Source organism: Crocodylus porosus, unplaced genomic scaffold (genome assembly GCF_001723895.1).
Source record: "Crocodylus porosus isolate Cpor-Errol unplaced genomic scaffold, CroPor_comp1, whole genome shotgun sequence".
NCBI lineage: Eukaryota > Metazoa > Chordata > Crocodylia > Crocodylidae > Crocodylus > Crocodylus porosus.
In genome coordinates, this window is record NW_017728949.1 from 66,993,817 (window position 1) to 67,008,737 (window position 14,921).

Sequence of the window (14,921 nt, forward strand, 5' to 3'; positions counted from 1 at the left end):
GGGGCAGGCCGGGGTGGGTGGGGAGGAGAGATCAGGGAGCTGGGGCTGTGTGGGAGGGCTCTGCCACATGGCCCCAAAGCCCCCACTATTGCTGGCGAGCGCAGGGCTTTTATTTTTTATTTTTTAAATTGCTGGGAGGCTAGGGCCAGGCAAGGAAGCCATCGGGGCGGGCGATCAGGGAGCTGGGGGGGGGCTCTGCCAGAAGACCCCAGAGCCCCCACTGCAGCCAGTGAATGCAGGGCATTTTTTTTTTTTCTTTTTTTTTAAGTGCCAGGAGGCTGGGGCTGGGTGAGGGATGGGGCTGGCCAGGGAAGCCATGAATGGGGGCTTCTCCCACAGCTCCCCCACCCAGGGAGAGGCAGGAACAGCCAGAGGAGCTGTGGGAGAACCTGCAGTCTCCTGTGCTTGCCTCTCCCCGGCCAATCTGAATCTCCGAATCTCTCCAAATCTTTTCCAAATCAATTGGAAGTCTTCGGATTTGATTCAGACCTTTTAATGGGTCTCCCAATTCGGTTTGGATTCAGAGACTCACCCGCCGAATCAGGCCGAATCTCCTTCAAATCAAATTGGCTACCAAAGCTTCACACAGCCCTAATCTTTATGCATGTGTATCTCATTTTATGTCATCTTACTGTGCATGTTCAATTATTGTCCCATCACTGCCAGATTTTCCTGTTGTTGATTTGTTGTCTAACGTGTTGTGTCATTGACTGTTCCTTTACCTGCTGCCTGGAGGGTCCTGTCAAGGGCTGGGACTGCAGACTAACCAGAAGACCTCAGAGGATTAAGGCCTGTGCCTGAGTTCAGGGTTAATAAGAGTTATTGTTTATGTAAACCTATATTTGTAAATACCATATGTATGTATGTATATACATTTATGTTTACAAGTTCACAGCAGGAAATCACAATATGTATCTACATATCTTTCATATAAAGCTTATCTGCTGCCATGTTAAAGTTCATGTTACCTGACCTGGTAGTTATTTTAAAACTGGGGAAGTTTGTGGTGGGCAATACATAAATACATTTCACTTTCCCTTCACATAAGAAAATTAAAGGAAAAAAAAAAAGACTGCACACTGTACTTCTAGGGAGAGTCTTATGTGTCACTGTTCTCCCAACAGTACACTGTTTGAAGGTCCCAATTTTAGAAATAAGTCCAACTGAAAGTCCAAATTAGAAGTTGATATCTGAGCCCAGCACTAGAAGCTTAAGTTTTTCCCTTCTTAATTGGTACACAGCAAAGTTTGCATTCAGATTTCAAAAAATAGAATGGCTCAATGCCACCTTTTCCTATTCTTTCTCTCTTCCCTTCATGGAAATATTCACTTCTACAAGGAGAAAACAATATGAAGTAGTTAAGTAAAGTCATATCACACTGCTCTTTTCCTTAATGTGAACTCCTGTTTATACTGGTTTCTCATAGTCCAAGGTCAGAAACTGTAAATGGGATGCTTTTGAAAGTATGCAAATGAGATTCTTTCTCTGGCGGAATATTGCTAGAAGATGCCACAAAACAAGGAGTGCATCTATCAATGAACCTCAAGCAAGACCCAGGAAGCTGAAATATGGCATCCAGTTCTGGGCTCAGCACTTTAGAAAGGATGTAGAGGAGTGAAGGCTCAGTGAGGATTTGGTGGCAGCCTACAAGTATGTAAGGGGTGTGCATCAGGAACCAGGAGAACATCTGTCCACCAAGGCACCCCAAGGGAAGACACGGTCTAACGGTCACAAACTACCGGAAGATTGTTTTTCACTGGACATAAGGAAAAACTTCTTTATGATCTGAGTCTTCAGAGTCTGGAATAGACTCTCCCCAGAAGTGAAGCAAGCACCTACTCTGGATACCTTTAAGGAAAGCTTGGATCTTGCTGGGGTGATCTCACCCCAGCTGACTTTTCAACCCTTGGGCAGGAGACTGGACCCAATGATCTTGCAAGGTCCCTTCCAGCCCTAATGTCTATGAAATCTATGAAGGAGGGAGTGTGGTATTTTTTTTAATGGAGAATCAGAGTCAACAGTTAGAAGAATAGTGTGTCGTCTTGAAGAATACCTGAAAATGAGACTGCAAGAAGACTACAAGGGCACAGTTAGGCAGCAGGCTCATGTGAAGAGAAGAGTGTGAGAGAGAAGTGTGGACAGAAGAAATGGAGTTGCATGTGGAGATGAGTGGACCAATTTTGGAAACGTAGCAACCTAATGGAATATATAAACACTGGGGATGCAGGAGAAAAGGAGAGAGGGGACCATGATGCTGAAGTGACAGAAAGGAAGTAACTGACAGGTGAAGGAACGAATTTATCCTACTCACAGTATGGGAAGGTAGCAGACTAACAAAGATGAACCCAAAATTGTTTCTCCAACTTCTAAAAGATGACCACTTGGTGACTAATATCAATAACTATTATTTGTATGTTGCTTTAAATAATCAATTCAATAATTTTACTCAGCATAAAGGTTCCTTGGACAGTAAACACATATGCCAGCAGCTAGCAACTTTTTGCAGTGGGGGAATGACCCCACACAAGGACCTGGCTGCTAGTGCTGCTTCTCGTTGCAATCCAGCCAAGGCCCATACTGGGGCAGCCTCCTGCCACCCAATTTTGTGCTGCCAAAGCCCCCCTTGTCAGACTACCACTGAAGTCCACTAGGTCTGTAAACCTGCAGGCTAGATCCTGACCCATGATGCATGCAGTTACAAAATATGCACATATATGTTGAAATTTAAGGTGCAAAACAGGAAACCCTATCCTTCAAACTCCACATACCTCAGATGTCTTCTCAAGAAAAGCATAGCTGTGCCAGATAGCACCATTCCAGCAGTTAGTATGTTCAAAACACATTACAATAGAATATTCTTTTCAGCTTTACTCTCCAATTTACCATCTCTATTTACCTCTGAACGCACGGCTGACATTGGAACCCAGCAATAAATTATAGCCATAGGAATTAGGTCAGAGGCCACTTCAGTAGTGTCCGTGCCTAGAACTGTTAGCAGAATTTGGACCCCTGTATAACACAGCCCATACTCTATTGATGCATAATAAATGTTTAATGAAGTTCTACTTCTTTCTTAGAGTGTATTACATGAGGAAACTTCATCTCCGTTCTTCAGTCCCAGTTCAGTGCACTTGCAAGAAACACTCAAGAAAGTACCTGTAAACTTCTGAACTATGCAAGCTCCTGGCAAGTGGATAGAGGCCTTGAAAAGGCTGACTGACTTGGAAGGAAAGCTGGCCCATTATAGGAAGGGACACAACATCCAGATGTTTTGAAGCTGCTTACAGTGTAAAAATGAGTGCTGTGCCTGACATGCCAAGCAGTTAACAGGTTTCACTCTTTCACTATGACCTTTAAAAGTCCGCTCTTCAGGCTGGGGGAGCCTTGTTCTCTCCCTGACTATTTTACAAAGCAGAATGCACAGGTGACTGGTATGGGGCATGGGGAGTGGGCACGTAGTCCCCCTGAGATTGGCCCCCAACTCAGCACTGCTTATGATGGGGAAGGTTTTTTGCCACGCAAGCTGGCAGTGTGTTGGGCAGGGGGGTCACTAAGCCACACCACAGAAGTATAGGAGTGGAAATGGGGCTCTGAGCCTGCCCCCAGACCCACCCACAAATTGTGCCCCACCAGACTCAGGAGGTACCAGTCACCCCTGGCAGCATGGATGACCTTCAGACTCATTTCATCTCTGCATTTGAGAGATGAGGAAAGGAGTAGTTCCTTGTACTTCTGCACCCTACATAGGCTTCTTCCATTCTGACATTGCCAGCCAGGGGCCCAAACTCAATTTTGGACTAAACATGCCAGTTAGTACCCTAAGCATCATTCCCAGCAGGTAGGGGACACTAAAAAGGTGGAACAGCCATTGCAGAAGTCATAGAGGTCAATGTAGGTTGGGTCAGACCTCTCAGTTTGATCCATTTAATCATTTTAGTTGTAAATATATACTCCAAGTAAAGGTTATATCCCTAAATGAAATATTAGAGAATAGTCATAAATCCTGTGAATGTAAAAGCTGAGCCCCACCTTTAATATCTGTGAAGCATTTTTTAAACAGGGTATACGATAGGACGAATAAATATTCCTTATTATCCTCATTCCATAGCTTAAACATGATTTTTTCAAGGTAAATTTAGATCCGGATGTGTTCGTATGAAATTAAAGATCCGGTATGGCAATAATGATTGACCTGCAGTAGATGCCCATTGATTTCTCCTTTAAATATTACAGTAATTTATATTTATACATTCCCATAGCAGACCTTAAAAATTCTGCTTGGTGCCCAGATAGTTAAACAAGTATTTGCTGTTAGATAACCTTTGAAGTTGCAGCATTCAAGGTAGTTCCTATATTAAGTATGAGAAAATACAGGAGAACACTACAGACACTGATGTAACCAGATTTTTCTATTTTATAAAACATTGACAACTGTTTTAAAAATAACCCTTGTATACTACACTCCATATTTCCCTGGTGTAACTTCAATGAATCTAGTGACATGTTTTTATGTCATAATATGCTGCTGTTATGCTGATGTAAAAATCCATTAGCCCTGGCTCTTGTTATATTCACCAGAGGCTTTGCTATTTTAATGGCTTGCCTTAAAATATATGCTTTAAAAAAGGGACAATATTTTGGGGCAGAGTAATCAAAGAGCAATACTTTTAATGCCAAAACATATATACAGTAAATGAATATTTTCATTCTTACCACAAGACTGCTGTCCAGAGAAAATCTTTTCCCAAATTCCCTTTTCTGTAGCTGTCTTTTTCTCTCCATGGATGAGGTTATTTGTTTTCCTTTTGCTGTACTAGAAATATCAGGCTGTTTCCAGCATCACTGAAAAAATTAAAAGCACATTTCAATATTCTGGTTAACAGTTTCTGTCCTTCATCATTAACTTTTTAATAACCCAACAGTTAATGACTTAGCGTAGGCTATGTTCCAGGAACATGTTTTGTGTGCCAAAAGAACGGATGTGTCCAGACAGAAATGTGAACTGAACATATTGGTAATATCTCAACCAAAAGAGAAAAAAAACAATCTATGTTGATACTGTCCTTGGTTGCCTTTATCAGGGCACTCTGTGTTTTTATAGTCTTTACTAACAGAGCTGGGAAATGTGTTTGCAGAGCTAATCAGCTGTCTGAGAAAAAAAAACCGAACAGTTCATTTCATGTTATTCACACTCTTCAGGAAGCCCTGTTTGCAGGCATCCCTGTATCTATAAGGCACAAATCCTGTAAGAGTCCATGTGCATTCAACTTCAATTATTCTTTAGGGAAACAGTCAATGTGAATTCAACTTCAATTATTCTTTAGGGAAACAGAGCAACCTGAGCACCGTTCCTAGATTTGAGAGGTCAGAAGTTTCAGTTGTGATCATCCTCTAATTTGAACCCTTGCACAACACAAGCCATGGAATATCACCCAGTAAATCCTGTAGTGGAGGTAATTATCTTTTCCTGCCGTAGAGGACTGGGCTTATGGTTGCTGACATTTTTCTATTAAGTCTATTTCCAAGTCATAATTTACCACTTGTAGCAAAAAAAAAAAAAAAAAAAAAAATCCCAACATGTCCATGATAACAGGATACTTATTTCAAAGCTTTAAACTTGTAAAACATGCAGCTGACATTTGTATAGTGTGCTTTGGGGATATAGGCCAGATTTTATCTCAGCTGCACTCATGTAAATCTTGGGTAACTGCTGAAGTTAATGAAATTATTCTGGATTTACGATGGGGTAACTGAGATTAAAATCTGGCCCAGATCAAGGCAGAGAGATATGTACATGAATATAAAGCCAAATATAGGAAATTCCTCCCCCAATTCTTACTGAGTGCATCTATAATGTCAAAGGACAACATTCTAGAGCTGTTACTCTGGGCTGACTCCCAGTAAAGCCAAAGGGAGTTTTCAGTGTACAGGGGTTTGGGGATTTTGTCCAAAATCTTTATTCAAGAGCTGTTTTAAAAATATGAGATTTGTAAAAAATAATAGTTTTGCATTCTTGCAATTAGTGCTAAACCCATCAAATGTAATGGGAAATCACACTGATAGAGGGCAGAATCTGAATCTAAACAGCCCGGTTGTGACCTACGTTGCTCACTATGATTAGCACCTTCAAAAATGAGCAGCCCTAGTACTTCAATAGGGCTACTGTAATGAAAGTGTATTTTCTGAGACTTCAGGGAATCAGAATCTGCAAGATATCCAATGTTAGTTTTATTGTTCTCCCCAGTATAGATGGGCACTGGATCTCACTTACACTCATACTTTTGATTTACATTGATGGGAAATGAGAGTTCAGCCAGTTCTGTAAAAAGAATGAGTCCACACAGAGATTCATCTCCACAATGTGCACAATGAGGAGGATACATATCAATGAAGAAATCTCAGTTATTACTTTGTAATCATTTTTCCCCCATTTTATACAAAGATGATTACTGTACACCTCTTCTGCTTTCTTTACTACTGTACCAATTATAATGTTATATGTGCTATTCTTGAGATAATCAAGGAATGCAATAGCAAACTACTACATAGTTGTTCACAGACTAGTTAACCTGGCTGATAAGAAATACCACAATAAATATTATAAAAGAGACATAGGCAATTTATTGCAATGTTTTTTACTTTATTATACCACACATCAGCAAAAGAAAGAGTTAACTCCTATCATCTTTAACAGGACTTGTACACTTGTCATGCCTGTAGTGCATGTGCTGAAGGAAAGGTTATTTCTACTGACCGGTGGATATACAACAATGCTGGAATAAACTGGAGGCAGTTATAGTTTGGATAAACTTATCCCAAGTATTTGTGCAGAGACACTTAGCAGAGACCAGCCCAATTCTGGTGCAGGAATATGGTGAAGTCCTAAATGATACTGTAAGCATGTGCCACACAAGCATGAAGACAAAAGCAAGATTACATGTTAGAACTAGCAGAAACTGATGCTAAGGAATGTTAGTCTGTGTTAGTCTGTCTATGCTGCAACTTCTGAGGTTATCTAACAAGGAATACTTGTTTAACTATCTGGGCACCAGACAAAATTTTTAAGGTCTGCTATGGGAATGTATAAATACAAGTGCTAGTGATCAGTCACACATCGAGGGCTAAAACCTTCCTTAATATGTACAGCTCAGACTTGCTGCTAGAGGGCTGATGAGCAGAGGCACGGCTAGGGACTGCAGATCTGCTCCATGCCTTCCCTGCTCACTGTTCTCTAGCCAAAATATAAACCAGGAAGGGGCTTATCCCTCCATCGGGTTCCAGATCCCCCCTTGACTCTTGAATCAACCCCTCGACCCCTGGATCTCTACTCTACTGCACCAATCAGCCCGAGAGCACTGGCAGGGTAGTGTGGGGGGACTGCTTCTAGGTTCCCTGAAGCTCACGCTCCTTGATCCTCCAGCTCCATTAAATTATGTGGCCCAGCAGGGGCTGGAGCTGGGTGCACAGAGTTGGCATGGTCCCCAGGGACCCCAGGAGCACGCAGGGAGGAGAAACTCCCCCGGTGTCTCCGCCACTCTCAGACTGATTAGGGCAGAATGCAGCAACCCCCACCCACCTGCTCCCCCATCCTCCTACCCCTTCCCTCTTTCTCCCTCCAATCCTGCCTCTGTCACTCTTTCCCCATGCTCCCCCTACCCCCCCCCAACTCCCCTTCACCTCTTTTCCCTCCAACCCCACTCAACCCATCCCCACCCACCTGTTGCCCAACTGTTCCCAGCTGCCAGTCCAGGGCTGTAAAGTCCTAAACGGTAACTTGTACACCTGGAAGCAGTGCCTTCAGGGATGCTGGAAGATCACAAATTGATGGTTTTATCTCAGATGAATATGTGAAAGTTAACTTAACACAAGCTATGTAGCACAGGTCAGAAGATAATCCTTGCCTAAAGTGGCATAACTCCAGGATGCCTAAAGGGCACTTGGCGCTTGTTAATGAGCCTTAATGTGTGATCATTCAAGTCTCAAGTGCTCTTAACTGTGGTCTAATTGTAATGTGTACTCTCACCCTAAAAGCCTTGTTAAATGGTAATTTTGGGTGGTTCTTGGCGCTCTTAACACCTTGTCTGTCCACACAGTAACACCTGAAATGTGTTTTAAGGATACATTAGGCAGCCCATATTATCTCTCTCCAGGGAAGGCTTATCTCTGATCCCTGCTACCCAGCTTGTATTACACAAAGGCAGAGGCAAGCAAAGTCTGGCCTGTGGGCCGGATCAAGCAGGGCATGTGGCTGGGTGGGGAGCTACCCTAGGGCAGGAACCGGGATCTTGCGGCGGTGATGCAGGCAGCAGATCGCGGCTCTCCCATGGCTCCAGCCTGCACTATCGCTGCCACGAGATCCTGGCCCCAGCCTGGGAGCAGCTCCCCGCCCAGCAGCGAGCCCTGCCAGTGCACTTCTCAGGCCAGTCTCCAGAGAAACAAAGGCCCCGCACTGCCACAGCCCCGCCACTCCCGGGGTCTCCACAGAGACCTGCCAGAGTGACACAAGCATGGACTGCTGGGAAATGGAGTCCGGCCACCAGCTGGATCCACCATTTTGCCCATCCCTGGCCCAGCCAGCCCGGCAGTGACACCAGACGGATAAGTTAACCCCTCCTTGCCTGCTCCACCGGGATGGACAGTACAGGTAGCCACAAATAAGTGGGGGTAGGGAAGCAGGTGGGGAGCCCCAGGGGCAGGGGAGGGAAACTGAGGGAGCCCCTGGGGTGAAGTAAAGCCCAGAATGGGGGGGGGGGGTCATTCTTACCATTCAGTCTTTCAGGCCCCTGCTGGCCTGAAGCACAAGTGCTCCAAACTCGAGCTAGCACCAAACACCCATTTTTGCAGCTCACAGCATAAGGTGTAACAAGGCCCTGAGGTTCCTAGCCAAGACTGCTTACAGGCTAAGCCAGGGTGGGCAAAATGGCTGATCCAGCCAGAGGCCAGACTTCATTTCCCAGCTGCCCCTGCCCACATCCTTGCAACCAGTTTCCATGGAGATCCCAGGAACAGGCCCAGCAGTGCTGAGGCAGGGTGCACAGCGGGAGGGGGAGCTGCTGGGGGGCTGGGGCAGGCTGCAATCTACTGCCTGCATGCCCCGTCCAAGCAGTGTGGACTCCTGGGGTCTCCATGGAAACCAGCCACAGTGATGTAGGTAGGGACTGCTGGGAAATGGAGTCCACCATGGGCCCAATCCAGCCTGCGGGTCAGATTTTTCCAGCCCCTGGTCTAGGCCTATCCAGAGTTAAATATTGAGAGCTAAGTGTATCTGCTAGTTGTGAAAGGATAATATCCCATAAAACACAGGCCAAGATTTTGAAAACTGAACAAGTAGTGTGGGTGCCAAGTAAACGCTTACCCTTCAGAAATCAGAATGGAAAAGGGGTTCTCAAGCTGGGTGCCCAGAATTACCAGAGGCAAGATTGTTTGGGGCTGATATCTTTTACTGAGCCACCTGCATGCAACTATGCAGTTGCACAGTGGAGCTGGTCCAATAAAAGATACCATCCACAAAAACGTGTCTCTTCCTGGACCAACATGGCATTAACTTCACTTTACCCCAAACATTACTAGATGCTTTTGGAAGTCCTGGTCATAGATCCTACAGATGTTCCATGGCTCTGTACAGAACAGTTAATACTTTAGTCAAACAAACCAAGAACCAGTTTGGCCGTCAGAACCAGCCACTCTGCAAAGAGATAAAGTCATCGGTTAACAAAAATGCTGACAGACAAGTTTCTGTTTTAAGAAGTTGATGGCAATAAAATCCAGACATTTCTATGCAACATATTTTTGTCTGAGAGAGAGATACACCTACCAGATAAATCTACGTCCCTGCAAGAAAGCTACAGGTAGCAGGCCAGAGTCATCAACTTGATGATGTATCTTGAAAATACTCATTTTATCATACACAAAGAATGTTCACTGCATTATAATAACCTACAAACCAGAAGAATCAAGCTGTTGTGATTAACACACATTTCTGCCTATAATCTACTTAAGAAAATTGTCTTGGTTAGTCATATCTTCATTTTTAATGGCACTAAAGTATGCTTTGATGTACATATTGTTGTAAAAGCGTTATATTGCCCAGAAAAAAAAATCCAAGAGATTTAAACCTGTACATCAGATAGCTCAAAACTAGGATTTCAATAGAGTTCTGGCAATATATGCCTGCCAGATATGTGCCGCACAACAATTGCATCCTTTTGAAACATGAAAATGAGTGTATTGCTGTAGTTTTAAATGTATATGAAGGCAGTAGCTTTCCCCATCTTCTTCCTGCATACCCCAATTATAATATAAAGTGAGTGTCCATGGGGCAATAAAGAATTCATTCTAAACAGCCTTTTCAGTCCCAAGCCACTTCTGCAGAGATTGTCAACAAGTGAATATATTTCTTCGTGGATATCAGTCTGCTCGACTGAATTGAAACCAATAACCCCTTTAAAAGTTTATGCTCTTTAAAAGTTTGTTCCAGCTTAAACAATTCAATCAATTTAAGAACTATGCTTTATACTTGAAATACTATAGCTGGAACTGATAACAGCTCAAAAAAGAGGGAAAAAACTGAAAGTGCGGTCACTGGCATAACATAAGCTACCAACAGCTACCAGTTAGTAAAAACTTTCAGTCAATGCAGATGTTGGCTAAAACTGAACAAGTGACACAGGAGAAAGTCTCTATATCTCATCACCAATCCTTTGAGACATTCAATCTCTCTGGAATCTGTTTTCTAACTGAAATGTTATCCTCTGCACATCACATACATTACACAGTAGAATTCCTTATGAAGACTCCCTGCTGACATCAGTGTGTGTGTTGGGTTTATCCATGGCTTCTTTCAGAAAGTGGGCACGGATACATGCAGACATCTGAAGTCTTGTAAAAACTTCACGAGTCTTTGCAGTAAACAAAGATAAGAAAAAAGAAAGCTTTCCCAATTGTGAAGGTTATTACTAAGTGCACTGAACGAACCAAAAAATGTTCATTATATATCAACATCACCGTTATCTCGCCAGGTCTAAAACAGTCAATATCAACATCACGGTTATCTTCCTAGGTCTAAACCAGTCAAAAAGCTGATATCTATTCCATAACCATTTTCTGTCTTTCCAAATAGTACAGCGTTTAAAAAATATTTTTAGGGTTGAATGACTGCACCCCACCTTGGAAAAGCATCAGAAAATTTTGCATGATGATTAAAATCAGACTATTAAGATGGCTTCATTAACACACCCACGTGCCTCCCTCTAATGTTATTCGTGTAATGGTAGGGTTGAAAACAACAAAAAGAAAACTTATTCCAGCGTTCTTGTGTGAATGGATGTGCTAGACATCTGTCTTCAGACCTAGGTGACAAGGGAAACAGGAAAGTGCAGTGACATCTGCAACTCAAAACTGAACCAGACATTTTCTGTTTCACCTACAGGACGTTCCACAGCAACCCTGTGAGGACAGCTTGACCAACTAAAGCTCAGCACACCCAGGTATGTGATCAGACTCGTCAGCAGTTTGCCAGCACTAGTATACTGTATGTTCACACACACTGGATTAGGCAACTATTTAGATAAGCAAACTGCCTCTTTTCAGAAGGGGAAGGAGAATCCTAGTGCTGTCATGTGTTAATGCATTAATTATATCAGAAAAATTCCAGCCTCGGAGGCCAAAACACTTAACTAACTAGAACGTTATAGGAACTATAAGGCTGCGAACACCACACTACTTCATGCAATCTATCCAAACATCTAATCTTTCTAGTCAACTGAGAAAAAGTTACAAAGCAAAATCAAATCGCCACTACCAAAGAAAAACAGCTTCAAGAAAGTCAGCTGAGAACTGGCTATTGACAATAAAGCCAATTATGAAATCCTGTTTAAGATAGATAGATAACATTTTTTTTCACAAAGATGACCTGCAAGTTGCTCTGCAGTCAGGAGCATCCCATACTCGGCTTCATTTGCATTCTGTTCCACTATGTCCTCTATGTGAAGAGGCTAAACCTAGAGTCAAGATCTCCCTCTGCAGTATCTGATTAAGGATGTTCCTCCCAAACATGTATTGGTTTGGACTGGGGAAAGGCAAAATCTTACCCAAAGTTTTATTCTACAGATACAATAACACAAACCTGCACTGTTGTTAAACTTTCCACTTGTTTGAACCTTGACTTTTCCATCTACCTTTCCAGCTTCCTTATGCAAGACATTCTCCTTCCATTTGTCAAAGGAAACACCACCTGTCAGGACTATTTCTAGGAGTTAACCTAGTAAAATTAAGGGATTAAAAGTAGCAAAGCTATTTATGGGTTCAAAAAATACTGGGAATTTCAGTGAGTCATAAAATACAAAAGATGGCATTAACAACATCTTGGTAAAAATACCTGTCAGAATAAAATGCATGAGACAAGTTTAAAGGATTTGTATTTCAATCTTTCACCAAGTTAATTAACGGGATTACTACATTCACTTAAAGGGATAAGATGGGCTACAGAGCACCCATAAAATGAGTGGCCACAAGATTGTACTCAGAATGGTAACACAGATGGGTGACGTTTCTATCATTTCTTTATCCCATAACAAGCATGATTCATCTGAAGCCATTTTCTGTTCTTATTCTATTTTTTCCTGATAAAAAGACCATGAACATTTAATAGACTTCTAACAAAATCAAGGCTGTAACCTTTACCACATTTCACCTTTTGCTTGGCTGTCCATTTTTATTGTGGAGTTGTAAGGTCTATGCTGGAGAGAAAAAGTGAATAGCCAGTAAATTACACCAAAGAACCCTGAAAAGGTCAAAGGATTACACATTGCTGTTTGCTTTTATGGAACATATGAGGCATTCAAATTGTGGAACTAAATACTTGTGACAAAAATGACAGGAGATAAAAACGAGTAGGCCTGAATCTGCTGTTGCTGAGACAGTGACTGATAGGATTGGAAAGGGATATATATTGCAATGTTTTCGTCTCTAAAAAAACAAACAAACGACAAGTTCGGAAAGAAGCTGATCATTGTAGATTCTTCACTCAAGGACAGAAGTCAAATGACTTTTGATGGCACTTAGGGCTTCATGAAGAATGGGACAAAGCTTGGTGATACTCACAATAACTGTTCTGCAAAGAGGAGACCACAGTCCATGAATTAGCCATTTAAATTCCATATATAAGGCATGGAAAGCATTAGATATCTGGGAATGTGGACCTGGACCTGAGTAGCATTCGGAGTTAGGGGACCCTTAAGCGAACCAAAAGAAAACACAGAAAACAAGTGCATCTAAAATCTCATCTGCATCAGAGCTCAGGTACCCCCACGCAGGCCTGAGTGAGACATAAATATAAAGTCAGGATTCACAGCTCCAAACTTTCTCCTATGGTTAGGAACCTAAGCCCTTACTTTTGGGGATAGAAGCCTAGCTCATACCTAACTCACATATGCGCATTAACGCAGTGTGTGTCCATTGGCTTGAGACTAACTTTAGTCCCAAATCAATCCACACACCCACATTAATGTGCATTAGTGTGTGCACATGTATACACATGAATTGCTATAATGTCCATTAGGCAAATGCACATTAGGTTTAAGCACATGTAAAAGCACATGTAGACACGACCTTTCAGTCCCATTTTCATCTCTTGTGGTGGTGTTAATCAGGAGTACATCTATGTAAAAAAAAGTTACCCTGGCCAGTGAAAAAAAAACAACATCTTACTCCAACTCTCCACCACAGGCAAAATAGTTCAATTCCAACTGGAATTTTACAAAATGTGTGTAGTGCTTGCAACAGATGCCAGAGAGATGGCAGTGTCAGAAAACCTCTCTTTTCCACAACATATCCAGAAAAAGCAGCATCTCTTCTGCATCCCTGCCTAACCTGTTTTCCAGAGGGATCACCAAAATGTATTGATTCCCCATTTATGTTTGATTCTCCCCTGCTTAGCCGGGACTGCCAAGAGGGATGGTAATTAATGCTAGTTATAACCATGGCTTTGCAATCTGGAGCACAGAGCTACCAGGAATTAGTCTCTGAACATCTGTAACTACTTTAAGTCACTACCACTTAGAAAGAGAGGCATCTCGTTGCCACGCCTTGAGCAGTCCAGACTTTTGGCAAATTTTTTTTTTACTATCTTTGCCAAAAATTGGGCATGGCAGAATCACAGTTTTTGCTTATTTCTTGTTATATACACAAAAATGAAAACAGTTTACTCTGCTCATTTTTAGGATAAAATTAACTTTTATCAAAAATTTCAAAGTTGTGCTAATGGAAGTGTCCTGTGTCTCATGACCTATCACTGCAAAACATGATTTGATTCTGAATAGGAACAGAGCCCAGAAAAGTGAAAGATCATTTATTTACTGATCATTCGTAATCATGGATGTGAGAAACGATTAAGAGTTTCTTAACTTTTTTGTAGCATATAAACCTCTGATTTCATTCCATGAAGCACTCTGTGATGTTATGAAACATTCATGAGGCTAAAAGGAAAACTCTAAAGGTCAAATCATAGGCTAAATAAACACCCCTTGTTTCTGTTACTACTAACACGTTGGGTGCCAAACCTCACACTTCCTGTTCTGATGGAACAACCCATTTACTTTGGTGCCCTGCACGTAGTCTGTAGAATTTTTTGCTAACAAATCTGGGCATCTTAGGATGATATATGGTCACCCACATTATGTAAAAGTTCTTACTTTGCCATTTGGACTTCCCAACAACTGTAAATTTAGAAGAGAGGCAGCAGATAATGACACATTCCCAAAATCAAACCAAAGAACAATCTGTTCAGTAGACCTCCTTGGGCAACAAAGTATCATTCAGCAGCCCCAGTCTGCCACTACCTCACTGTCATTGCTGAGCTCAGACGTAATAAATATTGGTGGCTACAGAGAGATGCACCGTGGTCCTGACAGCTGGTTGGCCCT

At 42.3% G+C, this 14,921-nt stretch overlaps 1 protein-coding gene across 5 annotated transcripts in view; it reads right to left on the bottom strand.

Annotated features, from left to right (window-relative positions):
- Positions 1-14,921, bottom strand: part of NCKAP5 (NCK associated protein 5) — a 685,167-nt gene that overhangs the window by 656,732 nt on the left and 13,514 nt on the right. For 4 of the 5 annotated variants that reach the window (XM_019553971.1, XM_019553966.1, XM_019553969.1 and 1 more), the window contains exon 2: positions 4,714-4,842. In XM_019553971.1, coding sequence (XP_019409516.1) covers positions 4,714-4,782 — 69 coding nt within the window. In that variant the 5' untranslated portion in view covers positions 4,783-4,842. Of the gene's footprint in view, positions 1-4,713; positions 4,843-10,766; positions 10,898-14,921 lie in introns of those variants that run through there. The other variant, XM_019553968.1, reaches the window with a different exon arrangement.